Source organism: Heterodontus francisci, chromosome 19, assembly GCF_036365525.1.
Source record: "Heterodontus francisci isolate sHetFra1 chromosome 19, sHetFra1.hap1, whole genome shotgun sequence".
NCBI classification, from domain to species: domain Eukaryota; kingdom Metazoa; phylum Chordata; class Chondrichthyes; order Heterodontiformes; family Heterodontidae; genus Heterodontus; species Heterodontus francisci.
Genome location: NC_090389.1, coordinates 50,555,150 through 50,576,754, shown reverse-complemented (window position 1 = coordinate 50,576,754; position 21,605 = coordinate 50,555,150). Strand labels below are relative to the sequence as shown.

The 21,605-nt window shown below is 42.9% G+C and overlaps 1 protein-coding gene across 5 annotated transcripts in view; it reads right to left on the bottom strand.

Moving 5' to 3' along the window:
- Window positions 1-21,605, bottom strand: part of cadpsa (Ca2+-dependent activator protein for secretion a) — a 593,453-nt gene that overhangs the window by 6,179 nt on the left and 565,669 nt on the right. For all 5 annotated transcript variants that reach the window (XM_068051590.1, XM_068051591.1, XM_068051593.1 and 2 more), the window contains one exon: window positions 10,704-10,808. In XM_068051590.1, the coding sequence (XP_067907691.1) occupies window positions 10,704-10,808 (105 nt within the window). The remainder of the gene's footprint in view (window positions 1-10,703; window positions 10,809-21,605) is intronic.

Below are 21,605 nucleotides of genomic sequence, written 5' to 3'. Positions count from 1 at the left end.
CCACCACTTGTCCAGCTTCATTCCCTAGGATTAGGTCCAGTACTGCCCCTTCTCTACGTACTGGCTCAAAAAGCTCTCCTGTATGCATTTTAAGAATTCTGCCCCCTTTAAGCCTTTTGCACCGACTATCCCAGTTGATATTGGGGAAGTTGAAATCCCCTATTATTACCCTATTATTTTTACAGAGTGTCCCTGATTTCCCACATAGTGCAGGAGCAGCATGCCACGGGGCTGAGCTCTCCTGCCATGACTTAGCCTTAGATTAAGCTCCTTAGTTACTCCCTTTAATTTAGAGTACTAATTATGATAGGGACCTTATTCTACTACAAACACTACCTACTACAATCTAAATTCCCTACCTTTACTTTTACTTCCGCTATTGAAAGTAGTAAAAATGGATAGAAATACTCACCTATTCCTACTTACCAATCAGCTGCCTCCCCTTGCAGCTGCCTCCCCTTGGAGAAAAGGAAAATAATTTTTCCAAGCTTACCAATATCAACATTCTTCGTTAGGGGCCAAGGAAGCTTTTTCATGCAGTTAGTTGCGAAGAAAATTAAAAAGGTTTTTGAACTACTGAATTAAATTGTTTTAGGTGACACCTAGGACTGGACTTTAGTCCAACAGCAGGCCAGAAGGTGTGGGATACCCCGCCTCGGCCCTCCATTGGACTCCCGTGGTTATCTCACAGCGGGCAGCAAATTATCTGCTCACCACCCTTTTAAGGACAGAGCTGCTGGCCAATCGGAAGGCCGGCAGTGCCACCAGGAACGATGGCCACTGCCAGTACTGCAGGAGGCCCTGCAATATCGAAGACTGCAGGAGCCCCCGGGAGAGGTGAGTGGGGTCGGGGTTACTGGGCAGAATCAGGCAGGCCCCAGTGATGGGGTGCTGGGGGAGGTGTGGGTTGGCGAGGGTTGGGGGGGGGGGGGGTCTTCCCGGGCTGGTGGAGGGACCCTGGATTGCTCCCAAAGAAGGGATGCCCAACCCCACTAGGTTTTAACTGGCAGCATCTCCAGGGGATGGTGGGCCCCTACGCCTTCAATAAAATTGAAGTGGTGGTGGGAAGAGGCCCTTAAGTGGCCACTAATGGGCCTCAATTGGCCTGGGGCAGGAAAGCCACCCTCAGCCTTCCCTGCCCTGAACAAAATGGCAGGGGGACTGGGCAATGTCGGGAATGGTGCCCTCTGCCTTTTTGATTGCCACTCTGCCTCTGTGCCTGTATCCAAGGGCAGAATAAAATCCTGCCCCTACTGCTGAGATTGATTTTGTGTGACTGAGTCACCAGCAAATGTGAAAAAGATAAAAATATTATTTTGCTCTGGCAAAAATAAGAGTACCAAACCTAATTTTGCAGCACTTGGGGATGTCCTAGGCTTGGGTAAGGTGTGCTGGAACCTGGAAGCACTTTGGTGCAGGATGCTGAGAATGTTCAGGACTGGGGCACTGTAATGTTTAAGAATAGAGGGGTTCTTGGCTTTTGGCAGAACTGGAGTTTCTGTGATACATCAAACTGGGGTGGGAAGTGTTGTGTGTTCTGGCAACACTGTAGGAAGATTTGTGAGATTTAGGTGGGGTAGGGTCATTTGTTAGAAATGACATCCTTCAAATCTTTAAGCATTAAAGGCATGTCTTAGAACTGTGTAGGAGTTTCAGCAACTGGAAAAACTCAGACTGGTAGGTCTCAGGGTTTGAAAGCACTTGGGGAGTTTTAGAAAATGGGTGCACTGGAAAGGTGTGGGAGCACGCATGAGCATTGTGAATTCTGGGAGGATTGAGGAGGCTAGATCCAAGGTCCAGCCATCCCAATCCTCCTAGACTGTGGATCCCTCATCCACTGCTTCCAAACCCTCTCAGTGCACCCATATCTTCGAACTCCCCTAATGCTACCAATGAGCGTTTTTTATTTGTTCGTTGGATGTGGGTGTTATTGGCCATCCCTTATTCCCCCAAGAATATGGTGGTGAGCCGTCTTCTTAAATCACTGCAATCCATGTGGTGTGGGTATTCCCACAGTGCTGTTCGGGAGGGATTGCCAGGATTTTGACCCAATGACAGTGAAGGAATGGTGCTATAGTTCTAAGTCAGGATGGTGTCTGATTTGGAGGGGAACTTGCAGGTGGTGGTGTTCCCATGCACCTGCTGCCCTGGTTCTCCTAGGGGGTACAGGTTGCAAGTTTGGAAGGTTCTGTTGAAGAAAGTATGGAAAAACTGGGGAAGGAGGTCCCAAGGATTAGGATAAAAGGTTAGAAGAGTATTTTGGGGTCATGGCATGACAGATTGAGGGGCAAGGAGTAAAGGGAAGGGCAAAACATTGGTAGCATTAAAGGGTCTCAAAAGATAATGGCCCATCATCCCTAGGCTCCTTTAGTGTCTTTCACTGGCTCCATTGTGTTTGCAGCACTGACCACCATTCCCCAGCCCATAATCAACTCACAGCCTGAGAAGTGGTCTCCCTGATGATTTTCCAGCCATTAACCAGGAATCACTTTCAGGTCAGCTTAAATACTTATTGCACTTCTTGTGTGTTTCCTGACCATACTTACTAAAAGTGCACTAAGCTCTTAAACTGACTGAAAGTTGGTTCCCAGCTGATAGCAGAAACCGAACATGGAAGCCATTTTTGGACCTCAGAGAGGTCAACATTTATGGCAAGGGAGGGGAGGGGAGGTGGGCACACAGGGACAGCTATGGTATAAAGGCAGCATGGGTAGGGAACTTGGTGGATGTGGCAACCGATACTTTAGTTGCAGTCAGGTTGGCCAGAAGCAGCATGGTGTAATAAGCGCTTTAAAGAACTTACCGGCTAACAGCATGATGGGAAGCCAGCTGGGTAGCGGGGAGAGGCAGCAGCAACTTGGGTTGGTTCAAAGACCTCAGGTAGGCAGTCCTGTTGAGAACAGCACCTCCTGCAGCTTGGAGGTGCAAATCAACAGCTGGGAGGATCAGAAATTAAGTAAGTCTTGTGGAAGAATGAGCCAATCAGAGATAAGTTTAAGAAATAGGGTTAGAAGTAGTAAGTTTATGTAAAGTAGTTTGACATTGCAGAAATAGGATGATGGAAATAGTGACCGAAAATGAGTAAAAAGTCTTTTCAGTGTATTAGTGGTATAGCTAGAAAGAAAGAACTTGAATTTATATAGCATCTTTCATGACCTCAGGACATCCCAAAACGCTTTACATCAAATTAAATACTTTTAAAGTGTAGAGACTGTAGTTGTACGGTAGGAAACGTGACACGAAATTTGCACATAAACAGCAATGTGATAATGACCAGATAATCTGTTTTTAGTTGCACGTTGAGGGATAAGTTTTGGTCAGGACATCGGGGAGAACTCCTACTTTGAAATATTGCCATGGGATCTTTTACATTCCCTGAGATGGTGGACTGGATCTTAGTCTAACATCTCCTTCAAAAGACGGCACCGCTGCCAGTCCCTCATACTGGGGCCAGAAATACGGTGTTGAATTACTTCAAAGAGTTTACCTGTCAGCACACGTCACTCACTCAGTACTGCACTGGAGTGTCAACCTGGATTATGTGCTCAAGTCTTTGGAGAGGAACTTGAACCTATAACTTACTGACTCAGAGGCAAGAGTGTTACCACTGAGCCAGGGCTGTTACAGGAAGTGTGTGGTATGTGTGAGAATTTTAAAATACAATATGTTCAATTGAACATTTGCTTTATTTATAATTTGGATGGTCAGTAAAGGAGCTCATAAAAGCTCTCTATTAGCCATTTCAAGCAATTTTTAACTTAATCGTTCTGCTTATTTTCTGCAGTCTTCCAAACTAAACTTCCCAATGGTTAAACAACCGTCACCTAATCCCACCACCAAGCATGATCGTGTACATTACAATTCATGTATTTCATTTGATTATCATAGTATTAAGCAACACTTAAGTTCAGAAATTTGTGCTGGAAACACACACACAGATTTAAAAAACATTTACTACTGCAATTTCCCTTTCATTAGTTAATGTACAATGGGAGTGAGACAGAAATGTTATAATTGAACCAACCCCATATATAGTCATTTAGCCTTTGAGACTTCATGAAATTTATGTGATGTTGAACTGAACCTGTAAAGAAAAATTGTTAGAAATAGCAACCAGAGAGCATTTTATAAAGGTACGATTAATACATACAGGATTACAGGAGTTGTGTAGCTGATCACTGTCACAGGCTGAAGCAATGTACTTGGAGTGCTTCAGTCATTTGTTTTCTGTACACCACTATTTTCCTGTGTGTGTATACATGTATATGTTATTATTTATAATGCATACCCTGCTTCATGTACTGTTAAGATTTTCTTTAATTATTTCAGTAATTTTCTTTCACTAGTTCAGGAGCACTTCATTCCATGGATTCAGGCTGTTACTTCTACCAGCAAGGTCTACAAATCACTGGCTGTAAAACACTGCTGGAATTTCTACACAAGCATCATAAACATAAAGATTGTATGTAACTTTTAACATAGGAACAGGAGTAGGCTATTTAGTCCTTTGAGCTTGTTCATTAGTTTGCAGAACATAGGAACATAGGACTTAGGAGCAGGAGTAGGCCCTTCAGCCCTTCAAGCTTGTTCCGCCATTCGATAAGATGATGGCTGAGGCTGATCTGGTTGTGGTCTCAACTCCACTTTCCTGTTTGCCCCCATAACCCTTGACTCCCTTGTCTATCAAAAATCTATCTAACTCAGCCTTAAATAAATTCAATGATCCAGCATCCACTGCTTTCTGGTGAAGGGAATTCCACAGACTAACGACCTTTGAGAAAAATTCTCCTCATCTCCATCTTAATACGGAGACCCTTTATTCTTAAACTGTGTCCCCTAGTTCTAGTCTCCCCCACAAGAGGAAGCATCCTCCTGGTATCCACTCTATCAAGTCCGCTCAGGATCTTATATGTTTCAATAAGATTACCTCTCATTCTTCTAACTTCCAATGGGTATAGTCCCAACCTGTTCAACCTTTCTTCATATAATAAGCCCTTCATCCCTGGAATTAGTCAAGTGATCCTTCTCTGAACTGCTTCTAACGCAATTATATTGTCAAGCACACTCCCAGGAGCCAAGATTGAGGCATATTAATTATGCAGCATGGACATTAAATTTCAAATTGTTGCTGGGAAGGCCTGTTACAAGGACTGCCAGACCTTGGCTGGAAAAAAACATTTACATGCTAACAGGCATTGAAGACAGGGAAGCGCATTCCATTCCCTGTTAAGGTGATACAATACACAGAGCCAAGACGTGGTCAGACCAGTTAGTCACATGACTTACCTGCTTGGTAACCTGTACCAATTGTACAGTTTGAACTGAAAGCTGTTTGCTCCTGGATTGAAAAGAGCTCTCCTGGCTGGCTCGCCACAGCCTCTCCTGTCTGCTCCCATCTCTTTCTCACAGAACTCCAAAACCCACTGAAGACACATGAACCCCAAAAGAAAAAAGTCTCCTACAGTGAACAAGGCTTAAGAAGAATACTGAGCCCCAATGAAAAGCAAGATCTACCTACAATCAAGGACTCTACTGTGAGCTCGAAGAACTGTAACAACAACTCTTCAGGTATTGCCTCAAACTTTTCCACTTTATTTTTCTTCTGCTCTTTCCTGTCTCTATTTGCATTTGTGCACTGCATATGCATGCTAGCATGGGCGCGTGTATCCATAGGCATCAACTGAATTAGAGTTTAAGTTCAATAAGTTTCAACTTTTCTTCATTAAACCTAAGAAAGCCTGTTTGTGCTGGTTTATTTGCCTTATAATAGGAAAGCAGTGAACAAGGATTCACCAAGGGGGAGCTAAAATCATGGTGTGTTTAAAATTAAACACTGTTATGGTAAGACCAGGTGAAGGCTGAAAGGGAACCCTAGACCTCTTTCTCACCTGGTCGTAACAGTATCCTTTTTCAAATAAGGAGACCAGAACTGTACGCAGTACTCCAGATGTGGGCTCACCAAGGTCCTGTACAGCTGCAGTAAAACTTCCCCACTTTTATACTTGATTCCCCTTGCAATAGATGCCAATATTCTATTTGCCTTTCTAATCACCTGCTGTACCTGCATACCAACCTTTTATGATTCATGTACCATCACAAGAAGATGACAAGATAATTACCGATGAGAAAAGCATTTTGGTTCATCCATCTGGAGATAAACTATTGGAGCATCTATTTGGTTCTTAAATTATTCCAGGGCGATATTGGACTGACTGCCTGTTGTACACCTCATCCAAAGTTCCTTTCTAATGGAAAGGAAAATGGGACGAGGTGTATAAGGGGTGGCTGATCCATTATCACTGGTTTTATACTCACCAGAAGTTAAAATTACCCTCGTACATTTCCTTTAACTTCAGAACAACATTCATAGAAAACGTGTGTCATTCATGTTTTTTCTTTCTTTGTGCAGTACTTCACATTTGTCTGAGATGTATGACTTGAGAAGACCAATGAAACTGGAGTAAAAAAAGGAGTGACCTTATCTCTCTTAAAAAAGGTTGCCTCCAATACCTTACTCAAGTGGCCATTCCTGTATGTGTGCCTAGCCAGTGATTTTTGGCAAACTGTTCCTTCAGAAAGTGGGGGGGATGGAAAGAACAAAGGTCAATAGATATTAATTAGAAGCAGGAACCCTGTCTGATTTTACCCTTCTATACTCTTTGAAGCTGGCAGGACAGGTTGATAAGCCCGTTAAAAACAAGGATACAAGATCTTGGCTTGATATAAAGAGGCATAGGAGTACAAAAGCAAGTTACACGAAACATTTATAAATCACTGGTTAAGTCTCAGTTTAAATATTGTGGCCAATTTTGTAAGAAGGAAGGCAAGGTCTTGGAGAGGGTGCAGAGGAAATTTAGAACCATAGAAGCATAGAAAAAGTACAGCACAGAAGGAGGCCATTCAGCCCCTCGTGTCTGTGCTGGCCAAATAAATTATCCACCCAAACTAATTCCACATTCCATCACCTGGCCCATAGCCCTGCAGGTTACAGCACCTCAGGTACATGTCCAGGTACCTTTTAAAAGAAGAGGGTCTCTGCCTCCACCACCATTCCTGGCAGTGAATTCCAGACACCCACCATCTTCTGGGTGAAAAGGTTTCCCCTCATGCCCCCTCTAATCCTCCTAACAATCACCTTAAATCTGTGCCCCCTGGTAAATGACCACCCCACCAGGGGCAACAGGGTCCTTCCTGCCTACTCAATCTAGGCCCCTCATAATTTTGTACACCTCAATCAAGTCACCCCTCAACCTTCTCAGTTCCAGGGAAAACAACCCTAGCCTATCCAATCTTTCCTCAAAGCTGCAACCTTCAAGCCCTGGCAACATTCTTGCACATCTCCTCTGTAGTCTCTCCAGAGTAATTATGTCCTTCCTGTAATGTGGTGACCAGAACTGCACGCAATACTCTAGCTGTGGCCTAACCAACACTCTATACAGTTCCAGCATCACATACCTGCTTTTATACTCTATACCTCGGCCAATAAAGGAAAGCATTCCAGATGCCTTCTTCACCACTCTATCCACCTGTTCTGCCACCTTCAGGGACCTGTGGACATGCACTCCAAGGTCTCTCACTTCTTCTACCCCTCTCAATATCAACCCGTTATTCCCTCGCTTTATTTGCCCTCCCAAAATGCAATACCTCACACTTCTCTGAATTGAATTCCATTTGCCACTTTTCCACCCACTCAACCATATCATTCTGGAGTCTACAGCTTTCCTCCTCACTATTAACTATACGGCCAATTTTTGTGTCATCAGCAAATTTCCCAATCATGTCACCTGCAATTAAGTCCAAATCATTAATATATACCACAAATGGCAAGGGACCCAACACTGAGCCCTGTGGAATGCTACTGGAAACTGCTTTCCAATAACAAAAACATCCGTTGACCACTACCCTTTAATTCCTGTCACTGAGCCAATTCTGTATCCCATGGGCTTTCATTTTACTGACCAGTCTGCCATGCGGGACCTTGTCAAATGCCTTACTAAAATCCATGTAAACCACATCCACTGCAGCACCCTCATCAATCCTCCTGGTCATTTCCTCAAAAAACTAAATGAGTTAGGAAGACATGACCTTACCCTAACAAATCCATGCTGACTATCCCTGATTAATCCATGCTTTTCTAAGTGACAGTTTATCCTGTCCCTCAGAATAGATTCTAACAATTTACCCATCACTGAGGTCAGACTGACTGGCCTATAATAACCTGGCTTATCTCTCGCACCCTTTTTAAACAATGGTACAATGTTCGCAGACCTCCAATCATCTGGTACCTTGCTTGTATCTAGTAAGGATTTGAAGATGATCCTCAGCGCATCTGCTATTTCCTCCTTGGCTTCCTTTAACAACCTGGGATGCAATCCATCCGGTCCTGGGGATTTATCCACTTTCAGAGATGTCAGACCCTCAAGCACTTCCTCCCTCATGCTTATCGTATCTAATATTTCACACTCCTCCTCTTTGACTACAATGTCTGCATCAACCCTCTCCTTTGTCAAGACAGGGACAAAAACCTCATTAAGAACCCTACCCACATCTTCTGCATCCACGCATAAGCTCCCCTGTACATCTCTGATAGGCCCTACCCTTTCCTTAGTTATCCTCTTGCTCTGATAAAACATCTTCGGGTTTTCCTTGATTTTACTTGCCAATAATTTTTCATGTCCTCTCTTTGCTTTTCTAATTTCCTTTTTTACTTCACCCCTGCATTTTCCATACTCCTTTCCATACTAGGCTTTCTAAATTATGATATCTGTGATCGTCATAAGCTTTCTTTTTTTGCTTTAACTTACCCTGTAAGCTTTTACATAACCAGGGGGTTCTAGATTTGGCAGTACCACCCTTAATCTTTGTGGGGACATGCCTACACTGTGCCCGTAGTATCTCTCTCTTGAATGCCTCCCACAGGTTTGCCACTGATTTTCCTTCAAGTAGCTGTATCCAGTTCACTTTCGCCAGGTCACCTCTCAGTTTCGTAAAATTTGCCTTCCCCCAATTTAGAACCTTTGCTTCTGTTTTATCTTTGTCCTTTTCCATGATTATGCTAAAACTAACTGTATTATGGTCACTATCTCCAAAATGGTCACCCACTGTTACTTCATCCACTTGCCCAGCTTCATTACCGAAGACTAAATCTAGAATTGCGGCCCCTCTCGTTGGGTTTGTTCCGTGCTGGCTAAAAAAGGTCTCTTGAATACAGTTCAAGAATTTTGTCCCCTCTGTGCCCTTCACACTGTTTGTATTCCAGTTGATATTGGGGTAGTTGAAATCCTCAAATATTATTGCCCTAAAGTTTTGCACTCAGAAATCTGCCTACATATTTGTTCTTCAATTTCCCTCTCACTATTTGGGGGTCTATAGTACACTCCCAGTAATGTAGCTGCCCCCTTTTTATATCTGAGATCCACCCATATGCCCTCATTTGATGATTCATTTAGCATATCATCCCTCCTCAAAGCTGTTACTGATTTCTTAACTAATAATGCTACACCCCCTCCTTTTTTGTTTCCCTCCTGCCTGCAATCTCTATATCCAGGGATGTTGAGTGGCCATTCTTGTCCCTCTTTAAGCCAAGTTTCCATTATAGCAACAATATCGTGTTGCTATGTGTCTATCTGTGCCCTCAACTCATCGGCATTCATTTACTAATCAATCAACTCATTTAATTCAAATCAATGCATCAACTCATTTACTAGAATGATACCAAAGATCAGGGACTTCAGTTATATGAAGTGACTAGAGAAGCTGGGGTTACTCTCCTTAGAGCAGTGAAGGTTAAGGGGAGATTTGATAGAGATGTTCAAAATTACAATGGGTTTTGATAGAGTAAATAAGAACTGTTTCCACTGGCAGAAGGGAAGGACACAGAGATAAGATAATTGGCCAGTTGTTATGATCTAGAATGCCTGAAAGGACGGTGGAAGCAGATTCAAGAGTAACTTGCAGAAAGGAATTGGATATATACTTAAAAAGTAAAAATTTGTACAGTTATAGGGGTGTGGGACTAATTGGATAGCTCTTTCAAAGTGCCAGCAAAGGCATGATGGGCTGAATGGTCTGCTTCTGTGCTGCAACATTCTATGATTCTTTCCTTGGGGATATTGAAGCTAACTGTAGCATCCCTACTGTCACTCCAACTGAGATCAGAAAACTCAGTCAGTGCAGATTGAAATCAAACCTGGGACTTTCTGGTCTGTTTACTCAGTTACATGTTGCCTTTACCATGAATCACAAGGGAAACAGCATCTTATTCCTTTAATTTAATTTAAAAGTAACAATAGTGCTGGCCCATAGTCAGTAATAAGAACTCCAATTTGTGCTTCAAGAATATTTAAATTCACTGAAAATATGCCCCTAAACAGTGCTAAAGGACCAATACGTTATGCCAGTACAGAAAAAGTCAAGTGGCAAAAACTGTCACAAAAACCAAAACTGAGCCCATAGTTGCTGAAATCTCTTAAAATAAAGGAAAATTACCTCTCTAGTTATTTACTTATAATAGAAAAATTAGAATAGCGTTAGTGGTTTATGGGTGAATCATGTTAATGCTGTAGTGCTTCCAATTCTCCACCGCCTGAAATAGTTGGCAGGTTTACCAGGTTAGTAAAACTGTGGCATGGTTCTCTGGATATATATTCATTATCATAAAAGTCAGAGATTATTGGGTACATTTATTAAAATGAATTTCTCACCTTGACAAGTCTGATGAGGATTTTTAGCTGGTAGATGTGAAGCTGCAGGTCCATACGATCTGTTAGCCAGGTGCAGATCACATTCATGGAACTCGTGTACCATTGCTGAAAAAAAAGGTAACACTCTCCAGCATAAGAATTACAGTGGGTTAGATAGTGTTGACACATGTGTTTAAGTAGTCTCAGTATTACATGCAAGATAGCAGCAAATAGATAAATACATTGTCCAAGACTCTCCAGGAATGGTATTCCAGGCACAAAAAATTTTAAATAACAAAACTTAGGTTGTAACAGAGCATCGGAACTTCAATTTATATAAAATTTATATTCAGCTGTTCCAATCATCTAAACAAACTACTCTAGCACTGTAATTACCTTGAAAGAAGGGAAGAACTTGTATCAATATAACACCTTTCACGACCTCAGGACATCCCAAAGCGCTTTACAGTCAAGAAGTAAGTACTCTTGAAGTGTAGTCACTGTTATAATGTAGGAAACACAGCAGCCAACTTGCGCACAGCAAAGTCCCAAAAAACACATCTTTTTTTTCAAGAGATGTTGGTTAACATAGGAGCACAATTACAGGAGTAAGATCACACCAATTGTTCTGCTTATATTTTACCATAAACTGATTTAGTTTTAATATTCAACTGTGCAAAACGGCGAATGGCCGGGGTGGGGTGGGGTGGGGGTGGGGGGACAAAATAATTCCATGGTAGTTGGTGTGGCAAAACTTCAGTATCCCAGATTCATACATGCAGGTCACTTGGTGTTGCAAATACTTTGATATTGTTTAACAATAGCTCCCATGATGGTTCAGTAGATAAACCAGGAACATTCCATGTTTAATTTCCTATTACTGTGAGGAGTTAGGCGGTCTTAGCTGGGCACGATGGTGGGATTGATACCAATTGGGCTAATCATCCTTTGACAGGCAAGGGAAAACAGTCTGCTCGAGTTTCTGTCCTGGCTTCTGCCCAATATCAATGTTGGAAATCTATGGATACTGGGTAAGGACAGGATCAGGTTCAGTTGTCACCTTCCAAAGTGAAATGCTGCTGGCACTTAAATTGTGGCTTCACACATGAAGAATGGGAATCTCAGTGAGGTAAAAAACTGCTTAACTGGAACTGCAACAGAATGACTTTCAGATGAAGAGCAATTTCAGTTGATCTGCTTATGTTTCCCTCACAGGCTGCTGATTCATACAATTAACCCTATCATTTGTTAGCATGATCACTCCGAAGCTTTAACACTCCCAAGTGCAATTCCAGTTGTGACCACTTGGAATATCCACAAAACAAAGCAAAGTAGGTTTTTCATATGTCCCCATTAGTGGTTTGTGGGGAAACTGGATGCAGGGAAATATTTCCTCACACGGATTTTCTCCCCATAATAAATTCTAATCACGTACAATAATGAAATTAACAGCAATGAAATCTTCCACTTCTGTTTCTCTTTGCAGAAAATTATTATAGCATTTATACGATATCCATTTAAAAATTACTAATAAATGAAACATACATTTTTCAGATCAGTATCAACATAATGTCAATATATATGGCATTATTGGGCCATTGCACCATTATGGTGACCTCGCATGAATGCAGCTGGCTTCAGGTTAGGAACAATCAAATCGAACTTGCAGTTCATTGTAATGAAACTATTGTGAATTCTCTGAACCTCGTAATTGATTCATCTTATATCATCTGCCTCCAAAGATAACATTGTTTTAGCATATGTACAGCATTAATACTGGCCTCCAAGAGCTGCCTGACAGTGTATTAGGAATACTTTAGTATTACTTTACTATTACTTCACTCTTATTTCTGCTGAAATGCACTTATGACACCAAATTGTGCTCACTGAGATGAGATCAAAGGCTGAATTTTATTAGCGTGCCGCACATCGCGGCAGCAGCGCTTTGAACTCGGCAGCCTTCTGACACAGAAGCGCTGCCGCTGAGCCCCCACGATATTTTGCGTGGGGATTCATTTAAATGGAGGGGCGGAGAGGCCATCCTTGATGGCGTAGAGGAGGCGGCCGCTCCATCCTTGGCAATGGCGTCCGGCTCCACCACGCAGGCACTGGCGCCATTTTTAAAGGGTTTCAAGCCCCTAGCAAAAATTTTAATTTTTAAAGGTATATTATATTTCATTTGCTTACAAAAATTAATTAGAAGATGGAGGCCCTTTCCCAACACACCCAGTGTTTTTTGTTATTGCCCTATATTCAGAAAACGTATTTTATTTCCAACCTGAACCTCCCCTCCCAACCTACTCACATTTGCCCTTCAACCCCTTCCCACCATCCCGACAGCCAGTAAAAAGTGTTTTCCCTGCCCGGCCTCCCCCCACGATAATTTCACTTCTCCCCCCTCCCCACTAGTGTCTCGCTGAGTTCCGAAGACACGCGAGTTGCGGCTGGAGGCCGTAAAATAGGCGTGGGACGGCCGCCGGGACCAGCTAAGTTTATTTGCATTTTGTCTTCATTAATTTAAATATGTAAATGAAGGCCCTCCACTGCACTGAGCCCTCGCCGCCACCAGTAAAATGCGGTGGGACCTTCTTGACGTCGGAGGTCGTGGCGGGCCACTCCCGCAAGTATTTTATGGGCCCCCTCCCCGCCACGACCCCCAATTTCAAGGGGCTGGTAAAATTCAGCCCAGGTAATCTCCAACAACTATATACTTTCTAAAAATGCTTTAGCAGAAGTCAATTCAATACATTCAGTCCTACATCATCTTATATCTGAAGCTTTACAGCACTGTAAAAATTGCCAAATTTTCTTATGAAACTCATCCGCAGCACACTTTAAACATATAATTCTATATGAAAATTTTTGCTAGTTCTTCGACAAATTTAAGAAATCCAGGAAGAAAATGGGAACCAAAGCATCCAATATGGCTTGTACGAACACATTCTGTTCCAGAAGTGTGCTGGTAAAAGATCCAATATACGCGTCCACGGCTCATGCCTGAAACAGGATAACCAGGTCTACCTGCAGCCTAACCAGCAGTCCTTACAGCCGCAACCAAAAAGGTTTGTTTTGGGAAAAATATCTACCTAAACGCAGAACGGGAAGGTGCACCCCTGCTCTTCTTGGCTCCACAGCAAATTTGAAGACCGTTACTGGCCCCTGCTCAATGATCTCCCTCCACTCCCAGGACTTACCACAGGACCACTGCCACTGTCACAGCGGCCTTAAATTGATGTTGGCTTTGCTGGCGAGATGGCCAGGGGAACACAGCAGGTGTCTACAGCTCACCAGTCTAACCTAAATTAGGCCCAGAGTTCAATTTTGATTGGGTTCAGGCTTAACTGTTCAAGCAGAGGGATTGTTCCCTGCAACGACACTGAAATTTTCTTCTGTCACCTTCACCTCTGCGCCCAGTTCTTTGGCCAGGAGTCCTCCCCCTACACAGTAGACCTTTTTACCTGTCTCCAGTATTCGCCCTCTACCTGGACCCCTCCCTCTGCCTCTTACCTTTTCTAGATCTTTTCATTGAGAACTGCTGGCATGACATCGGCCGTCTTAATTTCTCTGCTCCCCTCACTCACTCTAACCTGTCTCCCTCTGAATTTGCTGCACTCTGCTCTCCTAGGTCCAACCCTAACATTATCAAATCTGCTGACAAGAGTGGTGCTGTTGTTGTCTGGCGAACTGACGTCTACCTTGCAGAGGCCGAATGCCAACTCTCTGACACTTCCTCCTACCTCCTCCTGGCCCATTACCCTACCACCGAACATCTCCAGGACTGTCACTGACATCATCACTTCTGGAGATCTTCCCACTACGGCCCCCAACTTCATAGACCCCAATCCTAAACAGCCCATTTCTATCTCCAAGATCCACAAACAGGACTGTTAGCCTGTTCCTACCCCACTGAACTGATTTCTTCCTACCTTGACTCCATTTTTTCTGCCCTTGTTCAGTCTCTTCCACCTACATTCACGACTCTTTTGGTGCCCTCCGTCACTTTAAGTTTCCAATTTCCTGGTCCTAATCACCTAATTTTCACCATGGATGTCTCATCCCTGTACACCTCCATCCACCACCAGGACGGTCTGAGTGTTCTCTGGTTCTTCTTTGAATGGAAGCCCAACCAGTCCCCATCCACCACCACCCTTCTCTGCCTGGGTGAACTGGTTCTGACATTGAACAACTTCTCCTTTAACTCCACTCATTTCCTCCAAATGAAAGGTGTTGCGATGGGTACCCACATGGGTCCTAGCTGTGCCTGCCTTTTTGTGGGATATGTGAAACATTCCTTGTTCCAGTCTGACTTGCGCCCCTTCCCTCACCGCTTTTTCTGGTACATTGATGACTTTATCGGTGCCATTTCCTGCTCTCGCCCCGAACCTGAAAATCTCATCATCTTTTCTTCCAATATCCACCCTTTTCCACCTTCACATGGTCCAACTCCAACTCTTCCCTTCCCTTCCTCAACTTCCCTGTCTCCATTTCTGGGGATAGACTATCCACAAATATTCACTATAAGCCCAATGACTGCCACAGCTTCCTTGACTACACTTCCTGTAAGGATTCCATTCCATTCTCCCAGTTTATCCATCACATCTATTCTGATGGTGCAACCTTCCATACCAGCACTTCTTATATGTCTTTTTTCCTCAACCAAGGAACCCCCTACTGTGGTCGACAGGGTCGTCGACCATTTCCCTCACTTTTGCTCTCATCCCTTTCCCCCCCTCCCAGAACTACAATAAGGTTCCCCTTGTCCTCACCTGCCACCTCACCAGCCTCCGTATTCAACGGATCATCCTTCGCCATTTCTGCCACCTCCAGTGTGATGCCACCAACAAACACATCTTTCCCTCCCCTCCCCTTTCAGCATTGTGTAGGGACTGTTCCCTCCACGACAGCCTGGCCCACTCTTCAATCACCCCCAACACCCTCTCCCCTTCCCTTAGCACTTTTCCATGCAAGTGCAGGAGATGCAACCCTTGCCCTTTTGCCTCCTCTCTCCTCAATGTCGAAGCCCCCAAATGTTCCTTTCAATTGAAAGAACGATTTACTTGAATTCTTTCAATTAAGTATACTGTATTTGCTGCTCACAATATGGTCTGCTGCACACTGGGGAGGCCAAACGCAGATTGGGTGAACGCTTTGCGGAACATCTCCGTTCAGTCCGCAAGCGTGACCCCGAACTTCCAGTCACCTGTCATTTTAATTCTCCGTCTTGCTCTCATTCTGACCTCTCTGTCCTTGGCCTCCTGCAGTGTTCCAATGAAGCTCAACATAAGCTCGAGGAACAGCACCTCATCTTTCGATTAGGCACTTTACAGTTTTCCACTCAACATTGAGTTCAACAATTTCAGATCGTAACCTATGCCCCCCATTTTGTTTCCTTTTTGTTTGCAGGATTTAGTTTAAATTTGTTTATCTCTTGTTTTGGCTTTTCGATGGCAGCTGTTCATTTTTCTGCCATTCATACCTCCTCTAGACATATCTTTTGTTTCTTTACTTATCCCATTACCACTCCCTTTGGCCTTGCTTCATCAACCCTTCTGTTATTTAATCTCTCCTGTCTTCCACCCTATCACAGACCTTCCCTTTTTTCCTTTTCCCACCCTCCCCCCTTTCATTTGCTTAAAACCTGTTACATTTCTAACTTTTCCCAGTTCTGATAAAAGCTCATCAACCTGAAACATTGACTCTGATTCTCTCTCCACAGTTGCTGCTTCAGCTGCTGAGGATTGCCAGCATTTTCTGTTTTTATTTCAAATTTCCAACATCTGAAGTATTTTGCTTTTGGATTGTTCCCTGCATCCAGTTTGCACTAAAATGGGGTCGCTATCCAATTTCTCCCCCAGTAACTGGCCCACTTACATTCTTTTACTATTGAGTTATCTGTAACTGGACATAAATAACGTATGTTAGTGATACCTTAAGCAGTACAAATATAACTTCCAGAATTATTCACAAACACCTGCATTTGGCCCTTTTTGGCTTAGGAGCTGTTGTTTTTGTGTTAATAGTGATTCCTTGGAGTAAGATATAGACGTGTACCCACAGTTCTCTATATGGTATATTCTGAATTTTGGCTGTACTACCAGGGGAAGTGCTGAGTGAAGAGTAAACAGTTTCTTAGGGGTAGTGAAGGAAAATTAGCAGGGGCGTCATTGCAACTGCTTTTGTGCTTCATCTACTGGCCAGCTGAAGAGTTATATTGAAAGAGTTTGAGCATTGTGAGTGGTGAGAGTGAACCTAAAAGTTAGAGTAAAAATGGGAAGGAAAGCCAATATAGACATGTGCACATATCAATGGCATTTCAATTGTCCCACCACAGTCCAGAATCATCAGAGAATTTATGGGTGGAAACGCTAAAAATAACAAGAAAAATCAAGAGAAGGCCATTCAGTTAATTAAAGCGCACTCTTCAGTACTCTAACTCTCCTACAATAACATCCAATTACATTTTGAATGTCCATATTTTTTATTCTATGACTCTGCTTGATAGATTATTCCAAACATTCTGTTTTAAATGGTCAATTTAGTATAATATTCTGGGTTACCCTATCCAGACCATGTAATATTTTCTATATTAACTTGGGTGTCCTTTTATCATATTTTGTACACTAAATTTCCAAGTTTTTGCACCTTTTCAACTCTTCCTCTTCCATAGACATTTCCCTAATGCTGTAGCAAGGCTCTACAGTCAGTCTCTACCCTCTGTAAGGCAGGCTCCCCAACTGCTTAGCAAATGGCAGAGGGGGAAGTACCCTTAGCCCTGAAAGGTGATTGGGATAAAAGGCATGAATAGCAGTGGGTGAGAGTGTTGCTCCACCATACTTATGATGGCAGAGTGAGATCCAAGGAAATTCAGACCAGAATATCTATATTTTGGTGCAATTGTATCTAAACAAGTTGAGACATTTACTGTGAGCGACTCCATATACATGTATATGACAGAAATAAAGATGACAAATTATGATGCAAAATAGACAAAAAATGCTTCATTATTGTCACATCACTTGCCCTCTTCATACTTAGTAATCCTAATGACAGGATGCTCATGGGGATCTAGCTGCATATATTACAGACTTAACAGTGAATCAGCATTCTTGTCTTGTGACCCAGAAGTTGTTGAATGACCATGCTGTATCCTTGCAGGAAGATGGCCCATTGGAAAAAGCATGCATTTTTGTCAATAGGTTGATGTAACCATGCTAAGGGTACAGAACAGACAGGTCCATATAATTACATGTTAACGTCTGCAGCTCCGTGATGACACTTAGTCATTTGGCACTGTTGCCACAGAAGAGTAACTATCTGAGATGCAAAACTAGCCAACTGAGCAGGAAAATATCTTCTGGAAACCCAAATGAAATAAACATTTTGAACTATGTGTTGTGCACAACACATGCATCCACTGACCCAACAACAACAGCCTTGATACCTAGATGGGCAGTCTTTTATGGTTAAGATGCATTGTTTCCATGACTGACTCCTTACAAACATGGGTCTATAACATCTATGTCCACCCTCTTGACGGGTTCATCAATAATGGGTAAGGATTGCCATGGCACTTTATTCTCTAGAAAAGAGAAGGCTGAGGGGTGACTTCATAGAGATCCTTAAAATTCTGAAAGATTTGATCGGGTAGACACAGAGAAGATGTTTCCACTTGTGGGCGACTCCAGAATTAGGGGCCATAAGACAGTCACTAATAAATCCAATAGCAAATTCAGGAGAAACTTTTTTACTCAAAGATATGATAGAATGTGGCACTCGTTACCACAAGGGGCAGGTGAGTCAACAAGCACAGATGCATTTAAGGGGAAGCTAGATAAACACAAGTGAGAAAGGAAAAGAATAATATGCTGATTGGGTCAAGATGAAGAGGGAGGGGAGGAGACTCATGTAGAGCTCTTGCCTGGATGGGTGCAGCTCCAACAATGCTCCAGAAGCTCAACGCCATCCAGGACAAAGTAGCCCACTTGACTGCCACCCCATGCAGCACCTTAAAGATTCACTCCCTCCACCACTGGCGCACAGTGGCAGCAGTGTGTGTACCATCTACAAGATGCACTGCAGCAACTCGCCGAGGCTTATTTGACAGTATCTTCCAAACGTATCACCTTTATCATCTAGAAGAACAGGCGCAGCGGGCATATGGAAACACCACTACCTGCAAGTTCCCCTTGAAGTCACACACTATCCTGACTTGGAAATATATTGCTGTTCTTTCTTTGTAATGAGGTCAAAATCATAGAACTCTGTATCTAACTGCCCTCTGGTTGTATCCAGACACCCAGACTGTAGTGCTTCAAGAAGACAGCTCACCATCACCTTCTCAGGGCGAAATAGGGATGCTCAATAAATGCCAGGCATGCCAGTGACACCCACATCCCATGAATGAATTTTAAAAAAGCATAAACACCTGCATAGACCAGTTGGGTCACATGGCCTGTTTCTATGCTGTACATTCTATGCAATTCTATGTAATTGTTGTGATCCCTAGTATGTCAACATTAGCCACACATTCTACAAAATTCAGCCATGTGTTAAACATACTGATTCTTTAGTTCTCTTGCTTCACCTCTTCCCCCATCCAAATCAAACTGGCAATAATACCACCTTTGATAAGCAAAGAGAGCCTACTGCGGGTAACTAAGGCACAAAAGTATCAGAAAGATGCATTCTGGAAGCTGGAAACTCTACAGGCAATCCAAGCAGCACAATGGCACACAGATCCCATGATCCAATTATCTGCAGTTGAGTGCCCCTTTAAATACATCTTCAGTGGCTCTGACAGACCAATTGAACTAGATTTTGCTGGCAGGTTGGCTACTGGGCAAGATTTCTGCGACTTTGTGTTAAAAATGTGTCAGGGTACTAATTATATTATTGTACACTGAGTTGCATGTGCTGATGAGGCCCCTGCCTACCTCAGGTGGGCACTTCAGCTATATAAAAACACTACTCAGTTAAAATGGTGGCCAGCAGGAACCACAGCAGGAATGGAATGGGAAATATTCTATAGCAATTTAATTACCTGTCTGTGCTGTTACAGCAGGGTTAAAATTGTTCCGACAGTAGCGCTTCATGTGGTTGAACCAGTTCTTTTGGTGAAAGACTAACTTGTTTTTGCCTGAAATGGCTTGAAAATGTTGTCAGCTTGAAATGAAAACATATTCAATGTGCAGAGTTTTGGTTTCTATAAAGTCTCCCAATAAAGATTTCCTTTGAGAAAATTGATGACCACAACTCATCAACAAATATAAAGAATGGAGCATCTGAATTAGAAGTAATCTAATCTAATATCTTCCTAACACAGCACTGTTCACAGTTAGAGTCATAGGTAATAAAAATGTGAGGTAAAAAAAATCTAACAAGTGTTCTCCTTTAATACACAGGACCTTAACTTCAGTAGAGGGTGAACCCTGTTAAACTAAACGTCATAACTTCCACTGATGCCATACTGATCTCTGAATATGTAAAATAAAACTTGATTTGAATAAATCTGCAAGCAGCATACTGATTATGGCATTCATTCGTGAAAATGAGGAGAAGGAAGCACTGGGTTCCTGTGTTCTCGGGGAGCTGGTGTCATTACACTTACACAGGAACATCTGCAACCTTGTTCTACAGCCAGATTTGAAAGGCTGTCTGACCTCCTGCTTCAGCCTCCCTGCTCCCTGCCATGAACCTTGAGTTCACACTCATATTTTACATGTTACAGGAAGCTGCAACACACTCCAGGGGTGCCGCAAACAGAATGCACCAAGCCAGATGCAGTGCCACAGCTTAATGCACCTGAAGGAGTTGTGTTTCTCATTCAGAACATAAATTCTGGTGACTTAAGGTCACTGAAGCTTTTGTATAGTCTAAAACAAAAACAGGAATTCTAGTAAGAATGAATTCTTAGTGGGGAAGTGGAGGGATTACAAGCAACCTGTGACTCTGCCTCTTTCTGCCTTTGCTAGTAATTTTGTGTGTGTGTGTGTATGTGTGTGTGCGTGCTACAGAACAGATTGGGACTGGTATAAAGGCCTGGGACTGTGCAAGAGCACCCTGCTGGGCCCCAGCTGTGCTTGCAATTAGCAGGAGGCATGAAATGATTGTTATTGTGGTGACTGACAGCAATGTGAAGTGACAAGTTTTGTGGGGGAGGCTGCTGCAGTGTGGAAGTTCTGCAATTTTTGTAAACTATTAATGTGGGGGTAAAGAAATGCAGTTAGTCAATGGTATCCTGTGTTAGAAGATCTCATGGATTTGTCATGCAAGTGCTATATTTGGCTCATTTTTTTGGGAGGATTTTCATGAGTTCAGGCTTTTCACTACGCTATTCAGCAGCAAATCTGGCCGTTTGCCTCAAATTAGCAAGAGGCCTGTAGTTAACGGATGGAGATTAGGCTTAGAAAATGACACAGCAGGTGCCTGTAGGGTGGATTTGGGGGGTTGAGAAGTCTTTAAATCTGACTACATCACATTATATACTTCCGACAAAAGGACATAGTAATCCTACCTGCTTGCTTTAACCACTGTTGTTTGTCTATTATTATGTGCTTTATTGCTCATGAGAGGAAAACTATTGGCAATACTACTCAATTACCATAGAAACCCACACCAGTGACCCCTCATTTCAGAATCTTCTATCCAACTGAAGGCAATCCAAGCAGTTCAAATCTACTTAGAATTGTGATAAATAATGCACTAGGGAAATCCAGGGCCAGTCTGGTTTCTTCTCACCCAGGCCATAGATTTGCATGGGAAAGCTGAATGGGCATCTTGAGATAATCTCTGGATCCAAGGTGTCAGAGAAATGCTAAAGGATTCAAACTGCTGTAATTGCCTCATTGACACAATGTGATCAGCAGGGGAGACTACACAACTTGAAAAAGGGGTTACAAATAAAATTTGTCAGAAAGACAGCAT